At 50.6% G+C, this 11,127-nt stretch overlaps 1 protein-coding gene across 1 annotated transcript; it reads right to left on the reverse strand.

Annotated features, from left to right (window-relative positions):
* Positions 1-1,810: 1,810 nt before the first annotated feature.
* Positions 1,811-7,107, reverse strand: LOC124522755 (uncharacterized). The gene is given in 7 exon segments (XM_047094350.1): positions 1,811-4,744; positions 4,747-4,965; positions 4,968-5,721; positions 5,753-5,883; positions 5,886-6,323; positions 6,326-6,603; positions 6,656-7,107. Coding segments are annotated over 7 exon segments (5,094 nt in total). The 3' UTR covers positions 1,811-1,922.
* Positions 7,108-11,127: the final 4,020 nt, after the last annotated feature.

Genomic DNA, 11,127 nt, shown 5'->3' on the forward strand with positions numbered 1-11,127 from the left:
GCCAGAGCCGTTCTCATTGGTTGGGCTGCTGGTGGCCCGGAGCAGCTGGTGATAAAACAGCTCCTGGTGCCCCTCGCCGGATCCCCCAGTTCCCGGACTACAGCCCTGACACTTCTCATTGCCCTTATCCTTATCTGTCTCACGCACCTGTGCGCTTTATCACTGACCGAATCCATGACAGCCCCGAGGTGGCTCATAACAAGAGACGACGACTCATGTCTTGAACCCACGGAAACCGGTGTTTGGGCCAAGCTCATCTTGGAAATAATGAGGCGGGAGGGAGGGAAGGGCCACTCAGGCTCCAGGTCTCATAACTCTTTTCTGCTCCCACGGAAGCCCTGGGGCAGGGAGTGGGCCGGCACCTCACCGGGAGGTACCTCGGGAGTGGGGGTTCGGGGTGGGAGTCCAGCCGCTGCCTCACCTGACGGCCCAAGAATCCGGAGTCAGTCAGTAAGAGCGCCTCAGTCCAGCGCGGGGCTCTGCTTCCCGCTCAGTCCCCATTGGCTGAGTGCGGAGCTCCTGACTGGCTCCCATTGGTTGGAGTTTCTGAGACCTGACGGAAGAAAGTGCCCAGTAGTAGAGGAGGAAACAGAGCCTGTGCCAGAGGCAGACAGCGATTGGCTCAGAGGCAGGAAGGGGCGGGAATAAGAGGTAAGGTCCGCAGGAAGGGGCGGTGCCAGGTGAGATGTAGAGCATTAGGCGGAGGCCCGGGTGTTTCTGGGAGTGGGGAGGGTGGTTCGCCTCTCGACCTGGGGGGGTGGTGGTCGTTTCTGCGTGGCAAGTGCGGTCTTCACCCCGGAGGGCTTCGGGTCCGGCCTCCTCCACCTGGGAAGCGGCCTGCGTAGCCACTTGCTGGACGTGGGTTGAGGGCTTTCTCCCGTGCCCAGCAGGGCCTGGGAGGCCTAGGGCCCCAACGTAGTCGGCCTCCCATCAGCCTAGAAGGCTCGCTGCAGAGATGCCAGGGAGACCTCTCTGGGCTCGGCCGAGTCACAGATCTCCATCCCATGGACTCGCCTTTTCTACCACACTGGCTCTTGGGTTTGAACCCTGCACCGTCAGAATCACCCAGGAACTCGTTAGAAATGCGAATTCTCAGTCCAGATACCAATTGAATTACACACTCAGGAGTTGAGCCCAAGAATTTGTGTATTAACAAGCTTTCCGAGTGACTTCGATGCACGTGCAAAGAAATTACGACTTTGTGCCGTGATTCCTGGGCATGGGGTTCACATGTCTCTTGTGAGTAGTAGGAATCTCATCTAAAACCGAGGCAGTTTCACAGTGAAATTGAAAAAAGCTGTGTACCTTCATTTTCCTAATTCTTAAAATCTAATGGATGTCCAATTTCCTATTGTTGTGCCCAGAATTCGTGATCCCCAAAGACCACCAGGGAGCCGAGTCCGATGCAAAAGCAAAAGAGCGTTTATTCGAGCTAGCTCGAGCTCAGTCCCCTACCTGCACTGATGCAGCGGTGAGATACCAGGGAGAGAGAGAGAGTTTCAAAAGCACAAAGGTTTTATAGGGGTCTAGGGGCAGCCGATTGGCTGGGGAAGGGGCGTGTTTTGATCAGGAAGCTTGAATGGGTGAGCGGGAGGTCACTCAAAGGGAGGAGGCGTGGTCTAGGTGAAGGACACAGAACAAGATGGAGCGGGCCGGCGTAGGCCCGCCCTTCATTCCCCCCCTTGTCATGTAGCTTACGGACCCAATCATGGGACCGGCTGCATTTATGGTGACAAGGGGAACAGAGTTTGGAGGTTTTACACTAAGTTCTGGGAAGCATGTGTCCCTGGGGTGGCTCTGGGAGGTCTGATTAAGTATTGTCCCCGAGCTGGTGTCTATGATCTGCCAGGCGATGTTCTGGGGGGCGTGGGGACTCCCGGCAGCATGAGCAATGACAAGCAGAGTTGACAGAGTTACCAATATTAGGTGGGTCGAATGCGCTGTAGCTTGAGCTTGAGCGGGTTGTGTTGGTCCCGACTGATGGCCCATCGCGTGACGAAGTCCTTCCGGATCGAGGAGGGGTCCGCTGGCCGAACGTGGGTGTGATGGACCCAGGTCGCGATGCTGTCTACTTTGAGAGCGGTGGGGGTTGTCAGCACCACGATGTAGGATCCCTTCCAGCGCGGCTTGAGGGTCTCTCGGTGGTGCCTCTTGACATAGACCCAGTCTCCCGGCCTGTACTGATGAGGTGTCGGGGTCGGGTCAGCCTCGTAGATAGCACAGAGGCACGGCCAAATGTCCTCATGCGCCCTCTCATGGAGCCCTCTCAAGGAAAGAAAAAGTTCTTGATCTTTAAACTCAGCGATAAGTTCAGCTCGAAGGCTGGGAATAACAGGGGGTGGCCTGCCAAACATGATCTCGTAGGGAGTAAAACCCAGAGTGTAAGGAGTGTTTCTAACCCCGTAAAGGGCGTACGGTAGGAGAGTCACCCAGTCCCCGCCAGTCTCCATGGTTAATTTGGGAAGGGTCTCTTTTAGGGTTCTATTCATTCTTTCTACCTGTCCTGAGCTCTGGGGCCTATAAGCACAATGTAATTTCCAGTTCGCCCCCACCGCCTTGGCTACTGCCTGTGTTACCTGCGAGATAAAAGCTGGTCCATTGTCTGATCCTACCATGGCAGGAAAACCATACCTGGGTAAGATGTCTTCTAGTAGCTTCTTAGCCACCGTCTGAGCCGTTTCATGCTTGGTTGGGTATGCCTCCACCCAGCCAGAGAAGGTGTCTGTAAATACTAAAAGATATTTATAACCATACTTTCCTGGTTTGACTTCAGTGAAGTCGACTTCCCATTGGGCTCCCGGTCTGGTGCCTCTGAGCCTGGTTCCTTTTTTATTTGATGTGGCTCTCGCGTTGGTGAGTTGGCAGGTCTTGCAGGCAGATACAACTTGCTCTATTTTGGTGTCCTGTTGGTGAATCTTGATTCCGGCATGTCGGATTAAGTCTTTTAGTTTTCGGGCCCCCATGTGAGTAGACCGATGCATGTGCTCTAATATTGAGACTCCGAGCTGGTCTGGCAGCACGAGCTCCTTGTTATGTGTATACCACCATCCCTTTATCTCCTGGGCCATGGGGAGTTTCTTGATCCGCTGTAACTCCTCCTGGGAGTACTTGGGCTGGTCTGGTAAAACTGGGTCTCCTGGGTCTGGTAGTTGTATGGTCATGGTGGGGACTGGAGTAAGGGCTACTGCCTTGGCTGCCTGGTCAGCCTTTCGATTACCTCTAGCTACTGGGTTATCAGCTTTTTGGTGCCCTTGGCAGTGGATAATGGCTAGCTTGGCAGGAAGCCATAAGGCCGTAAGCAGGTTAAGTATCTCCTGCTTATTTTTTATAGTCCGTCCTTCTGCCGTCAGTAACCCCCTCTCCTGATAAATTGCCCCATGAATATGAGCTGTGGCAAATGCATAACGGCTGTCTGTGTAGATGTTAAGCCGTTTTCCAGCTCCCAGCATCAGCGCCTTGGTGAGGGCTATGAGCTCTGCTCGCTGGGCTGACGTTCCGGAGGGTAGAGCCTCCGCCCATACGGTGTCCGTTTCGGTGACCACCGCTGCACCCGCATACCTGTGTCCGTCTTGCACAAAGCTGCTGCCATCAGTGAACCAAGTAGCCTCGGCATCGGGGAGGGGCCGGTCGGTCAGGTCCGTCCGGAATCCATGTACTTGTTCCAGGATTCCCGCACAGTCACGTAGTGGAGCACCTAGGTCAGGGTCGGGCAGCAGGGTTGCAGGATTGAGGGCTGCACTGGGGTGGAACTGCACTCGTGGAGGGTTGAGTAGGAGGCTCTGGTAATGAGTCATACGTGTATTGCTCATCCATCTATCCAGAGGCTGTTTCAGGACCCCTTCAATGGCGTGTGGGGTCGTGATCCAGATCTCCTGTCCTAGGGTCAGTTTGTCTGCATCCTTGACTAGGAGTGCTGTCGCCGCAATAATTCTTAGGCATGGCGGCCAGCCGGCAGCCACTGGGTCTAGTTTCTTAGACAGGTAAGCCACTGGGTGGTTCCAGGGGCCTAAGGCTTGAGTTAGAACCCCTTTTGCTATTCCCTTATGTTCGTCTACAAAGAGGTGGAAGGGCTTCGTAATGTCTGGTAGGCCCAGGGCTGGGGCACTTAGGAGGGCCTTTTTTAACTGATTAAAGGCAGTTTCTTCTTTTTCAGCCCATTTAAATGTTTTCCCCTCTTTGGTGGCTTCATATAGGGGCTTGGCAACCTCAGCAAAACCTGGAACCCAGAGGCGGCAGTAGCCAGCTGATCCTAGGAATTCCCTCACTTCTCTTCAGGAGGTGGGAGTAGGGATCTTTAGGACAGTTTCTTTTCTGGCATCTGATAACCGCCGCTGTCTGCCCTCCAGGATATATCCCAGGTAACTCACCCTCTCCCTGCATATCTGAGCCTTCTTCGCGGATGCCCGGTACCCCAAGGCCCCCAGGGTAGCCAGCAGGTCCTGGGTCCCTCGCTCACAGTCTTTGGCTGTGTCGGCGGCAATCAGGATGTCATCTACGTACTGTAGGAGGGTGTGGCCAGGGTGCTCCCTTCTGTACTCACCCAGGTCCTTGTGTAGTGCCTCGTCGAAGATGGTGGGTGAATTTTTGAATCCCTGAGGTAGCCGTGTCCAGGTGAGTTGCCCACTGTAGCCCTCCTCCGGATCATGCCACTCAAAGGCGAACAAGGGTTGGCTCTGGGGTGTCAGCGGCAGACTGAAGAAGGCGTCCTTTAAATCTAGTACAGTATACCAGAACCTGGAGGGGCCAAGGAGCTCAAGAGAGTATATGGGTTGGGAACAGTTGGGTGTATGTCCGCGACCCTCTTATTTACTTCCCGGAGGTCTTGTACCGGTCGATAGTCGTTTGTGTGAGGCTTTTTGACCGGCAGTAGGGGGGTGTTCCAGGCAGACTGGCAAGGAACTAGTACTCCTAGGCTTCGTAGTCTCCGGATGTGTGGCTGGATCCCCTTCCGGGCCTCCTGAGACATGGGTATTGTTTGATCCTTACCGGACTCTCTCCTGGCTTGAGCTCTACCAGGACTGGGGTCCTGTGAGCGGCTAGTCCTATCCCCCCCGTCTCTGCCCAAACTGAGGGGAATTCTTGTAGCCATCTGTCTATATTATCCTCTCTTGGGAGCGCCTCCTGGTGGAGGAGGTATTCATCCTCCCGTTTCATGGTCAGTACCTGGATGGGGTGGCCCTTGCCATCGGTGACCTGAGGTCCCCCTTGTCTGAAAGCTATCTGAGCTCCAATCTTGGTCAGTAAATCCCGTCCTAACAGCGGGTAGGGGCATTCTGGTATTACCATAAAGGAGTGGGATACCCGGCCCGTTCCCAAATCTACTGTTCTTCGGGTAGTCCATGAATACTGGCTCATACCAGTTGCCCCTTGTACCCAGGACTTCTTGTTGGCTGGTTTTCCTTGTGGGGTGCGGAGGACCGAATGTTGTGCTCCAGTGTCGACAAGGAAGTCAATAGGGGTCCCCTCCACTTTAAGAGTTACCCTGGGTTCGGGGAGAGGGTCCGAACCCCGACTCCCCTAATCACTTAGTTCATCTAGCTCTAGGACTTTTACTCGATCAGTCTTGCTTCCCTTCCTGCCGGCCCTTTTTGGACAATCTCGGGCCCAATGCCCTATCTCCTTGCAGTATGCGCACTGATCCTTCTGCAGCCTCTGCTTCCCCCCCCTTGGTGGTTCTTTTACCTTTTCTTGCGTCGTCTGCCAGCTGCCAGAGACGGCGGTCTCGTTCCTCGGGGAAGTCAGCAGTGGCAGCTAGTAGTATTCTGGCCAGGTCTCGAGTCTGCTTACTGCTGGCAGCCGCCATGGCGCGAGCCTGCTTGTCCTCAGGAGGCTCCCGGTTATTATATACCTTTTCGGCTACCACCAGTAAGTCCTGCAGACTTTTTCTCCTAGTCTATCTATTTTCTGTAATCTTCTCCTAATGTCTATGGCCGATTGGTTTACAAAGGCCATGATGACAGCTGCCTTGCTTTCCGGAGCCTCTGGATCCATGGGGGTATAGGTACGGAATGCCTCCATGATCCGTTCTAAAAAGGCAGCCGGAGATTCATCTTTTCCCTGTTGTACATTTCCGACCTTGGCCAAATTGGTTGGCTTTCTAGCAGCCATTCGGAGACCCCCCATTAGGGTCTGGCGGTAGACCCGGAGCCTCTCCTTACCTTCTGCCGTGTTGAAATCCCACTGGGGCCGAGTTAAGGGGAAGAAGGCATCTATCTGAGCCTGGTTGGTGGTGGGATTCCCGTCTGCACCCGGAACTAGTTTTCGGGCCTCACTGAGGATTCCTTCTCTTTCTTCAGTCATGAACAGGACCTGCAAAAGCTGCTGCAATCGTCCCACGTGGGCTGATGAGTAAAAAGAACAGAGTCTAATAAACCAATAAGCCCTGCCGGTTTCTCAGAAAACTTAGGATTCTGAGCTTTCCAATTGTAGAGGTCACTAGTGGCGAAAGGCCAATAGTGATGGGGCTGATTCCCCTCCGCGTCTGGGGGTCCGGTGGCTCGCAGGGGCAGAAGAGTGGAGTCGGCGGTAGAGGCGTATTACTCCCTCTGAGCCCTTTGTCTGGTAAAGGGCGGGCTTCCCACTGGAGCGTTTCCACCTCCCGCTCTCGGAACAGCGTCTGCCTCCCCCGGAGGGGGGAGGATGGTGTTCTTCTGGCATCCTAGAGGGGTTATACGGGGGAGGAAAAATTAATTCTTCAGTACCCCCCTGTAAGACAGGGTAGAGGGGTGCTGAAGGCTGGATAAGACTTTTCTTCTTCTTTGTCCCCTGCAAAGCAAGAATGGGTTTTGGCTCCGGAGGGAGCGGGGCTAGGAAGGGCTTAAGCCAAGAGGGTGGGTCTTCTACAAGGTCCTGCCAAGTGATAATGTAAGGGAGTTGATCAAGATGACCCGTCGTAGGCCGAGAGATGATACTCCTGACTCGGTGGATGGCAGGGAGGTCGAAGGTCCCCTCTGGTGGCCATCCAACATTGAAAGTTGGCCACTCGCTAGAACAAAAAACCTCCCACCGACCCTTTCGGACTTCCACACTGAGGTTGTTAGCTCTTCCCCTCACATCCTTAAAGTGATCAATCATAATACTTAGAGGAGTAGTCTGAGTCTGTCCCATAACGTCCGTCCAGTAAGTCCACCGAACAAAACAGAGAAACACAGAAACAGACAAACAGAGGGCCCCTAGAAAGTCTTCCAACTCCATGGAAGCAAAACTGCAAGCTAGCTTAGACCTTTGAGGGGATTCCACGTCCCTCCAAAACCGATGAGGGGATTCCACGTCCCTCCGAAACCGATGAGGGGATTCCACGTCCCTCCGAAACCGATGAGGGGATTCCACGTCCCTCCGAAACCGATGAGGGGATTCCACGTCCCTCCAAAGACGACGGCCTCACGCCGACCAGCGGGAGCGACCCGCCTCGGCTCAGACCTGAGGGGATTCCAGGTCCCTCCAGAAGGGAGAATCGGAACGTCTTCCGAAACTCCCGGCCCGTGGTCCTCCAGTGCGTCCACTTAGACCGCGTCGGGCACTACCAGAATTCCAGAAATGAGCTCACACAGAAAAGACAGAACAAACGGACAGACACTAACCGTGGCCAGTCAGGCTCTCCGGGTCGGGGGTCCCTCGGGGGTCTTGGGGATCCCCAGACGAGCCCCCAAATGTTGTGCCCAGAATTCATGATCCCCAAAGACCACCAGGGAGCCGAGTCCGATGCAAAAGCAAAAGAGCCTTTATCCGAGCTAGCTCGAGCTCAGTCCCCTACCTGCACCGATGCAGCGGTGAGATACCAGGGAGAGAGAGAGTTTCAAAAGCACAAAGGTTTTATAGGGGTCTAGGGGCAGCCGATTGGCTAGGGAAGGGGCGTGTTTTGATCAGGAAGCTTGAATGGGTGAGCGGGAGGTCACTCAAAGGGAGGAGGCGTGGTCTAGGTGAAGGACACAGAACAAGATGGAGCCGGCCGGCGTATGCCCGCCCTTTCACTATTATTTAAGGAGTACTACACTATGCATTATAAAATATAAAGTAAAAAGTCTCTAAAAATTCAACGTCCTGGAGAAAATGTTTGCAATATAGTATTGTCCTTTTAGAATTGTGGCAGCGCGATTGTGTGGGTCACTGTGTGTGTGTGTGTGTGTGTGTGTGTGTGTGTGTGTGTGTTCAAATGTTTCTATACAAATCATTTTTCTTCATATAAAGTTACTTTTTGTACACCGACCTGCAGTTTGCTTTTCTCACTTATCTTGGACATTCTAAAGCCACCTCCTCATTGTATACCTATACCTCATACTTCCTTATTAAGAACCCTGTATTCCTAAAGCTACCACCTTCTTTTAAAGGCCACATTGCATTCCTTTGCAGGCATCGTGGCTGGTCCGGCTGTCTAGGGGAGCCTGGTTCAGGACTTGCCATCATCGTTTGGTTCCTGTAGGACTTCTTCTTCAAAGCCAAAGAAAACTCAGGGTTATACACTGGTAGTCTGGCCACTGACCAATCTCCACAGACAGAAAAGCTGGTCAAGAAAAATGCAGACTATCTCAGTGGAACCTCCATGATAACTATGGAAGTAAAGCACTCAGATGCGAACAAGGGAAGGATACTTATTCTGACCTTGTAAAGCAAGGGAGTTACTCATTATCAATTGTTTTGGGGAGTGACTCCAAGGCAGCAAAGGAGTGGAAAAGCTTTATGCTGGAAAAAATGGGAAGGCTTCAGATGTCCCAGGACTGGAGCCTGTTAGCACAGGAAAAGTGGAGGAGGGCCAGATAGAATTTGGGTGTCTTATGTGATTTATTAGGGGTGTATATTTGGCTTCCTCCACTTGGTCCAAACATTCACCATGAAGTTGGCCATGGTGGGAGTATTTACATTAGCAAAATTTCTAAATACAACTCAAGGGGTTTGCCTTATTGTTTTGTTGACTGTGCAGACTTAAAGTAATGAAAAAGAACAGTAACAATGCAGAATAAAACATGTGTCTGTAGCTTTATGTTGTAAATAGCACAAAAAATGAGGACATACTCTTTCAGTATTTAAAAACGATTACCATATTTAGCAAATGAGTCATGTCGTCTGATGAAGGAGTTACATTCCAACAAATGTTTGACAAAAACCTTTTTTTTTGTTGTCAATGAAAATATCAGTCAATATTCATAACAGTATGAAATATATGTATGAATTTATTGGCATAAAGGGACTCATAATATTCCCTCATTATCCTTTTAATGCCTATAGAATCTGTAGTGATGTCACTTCTAACATTTCTGACATTGGAAATTCGTGTATTCCCATCTTTTCTGTATGATCAGTCTGGGTAGAGGTTCATCAATTATACTGATATTAAGGCTTTGGATTTCACTAATTTTCTCTACAATTTCTCATTTTCTATTGCACTCATTTTTGTTTTGATCTTTATTATTTCTTCTGCTTTCTCTGGATTTCAGTTCTCTTCTTTTCTAGTTTCTAAAGGTGAAAGCTGGGGTCCTTGATTTGAGACCTTTTTTTTCTATAAGTGTTTAATGTGATCAACTTTCCTTGAAGAGCTGCTTTAGAAGGCTTCCACAAATTGTCTTACATTGAGGGATTTTTTTTCCCCATTCCATTCAAAATAATTTTAGAGCAATTTTTAAAAATTTATTTTGGTGTGTGTATGTGACAACAAGAGTCATCAAACATAGAAGGGCTCTTCCTAAAGAGCTTCTATAAAAGTGCTATTGCACCCAGCTAATACGCCAGATCCCCAGCACCACAAGCCTGGCAGTGTGCAAGTAGCCCAGACGGGCCACACCACCCCACAGGGAATCCCGCCCCTAGGAGAGGGGAAGAGAAGGCACACACCAGTCTGACTGTGGCCCCAGCGGTGGGCTGGGGGCAGACATCAGGACTGACTGCGGCCCCGCCCACCAACTCCAGTTATACACCACAGCACAGGGGAAGTGCCCTGCAGGTCCTCACCACACCAGGGACTATCCAAAATGACCAAGCGGAAGAATTCCCCTCAGAAGAATCTCCAGGAAATAACAACAGCTAATGAGCTGATCAAAAAGGATTTAAATAATATAACAGAAAGTGAATTTAGAATAATAGTCATAAAATTAATCGCTGGGCTGGAAAACAGTATACAGGACAGCAGAGAATCTCTTGCTACAGAGATCAAGGGACTAAGGAACAGTCACGAGGAGCTGAAAAACGCTTTAAAGGAAATGCAAAACAAAATGCAAACCACCACGGCTCGGATGGAAGAGGCAGAGGAGAGAATAGGTGAACTAGAAGATAAAGTTATGGAAAAAGAGGAAGCTGAGAAAAAGAGAGATAAAAAAATCCAGGAGTATGAGGGGAAAATTAGAGAACTAAGTGATACACTAAAAAGAAATAATATACGCATAATTGGTATCCCAGAGGAGGAAGAGAGAGGGAAAGGTGCTGAAGGGGTACTTGAAGAAATAATAGCTGAGAACTTCCCTGAACTGGGGAAGGAAAAAGGCATTGAAATCCAAGAGGCACAGAGAACTCCCTTCAGACGTAACTTGAATCGATCTTCTGCACGACATATCATAGTGAAACTGGCAAAATACAAGGATAAAGAGAAAATTCTGAAAGCAGCAAGGGGTAAACGTGCCCTCACATATAAAGGGAGACCTATAAGACTCGTGACTGATCTCTCTTTTGAAACTTGGCAGGCCAGAAAGAATTGGCACGAGATTTTCAGGGTGCTAGACAGAAAAAATATGCAGCCGAGAATCCTTTATCCAGCAAGTCTGTCATTTAGAATAGAAGGAGAGATAAAGGTCTTCCCAAACAAACAAAAACTGAAGGAATTTGTCACCACTAAACCAGCCCTACAAGAGATCCTAAGGGGGACCCTGTGAGACAAAGTACCAGAGACATCACTACAAGCATAAAACATACAGACATCACAATGACTCTAAACCCGTATCTTTCTATAATAACACTGAATGTAAATGGATTAAATGCGCCAACCAAAAGACATAGGGTATCAGAATGGATAAAAAAACAAGACCCATCTATTTGCTGTCTACAAGAGACTCATTTTAGACCTGAGGACACCTTTAGATTCAGAGTGAGGGGATGGAGAACTATTTATCATGCTACTGGAAGCCAGAAGAAAGCTGGAGTAGC

The sequence above is a fragment of the Lynx rufus genome, unplaced genomic scaffold, assembly GCF_022079265.1.
Source record: "Lynx rufus isolate CCGP_SWC_20201006 ecotype Redwood Valley unplaced genomic scaffold, mLynRuf1.p SCAF_39, whole genome shotgun sequence".
Taxonomy (NCBI): Eukaryota; Metazoa; Chordata; class Mammalia; order Carnivora; family Felidae; genus Lynx; species Lynx rufus.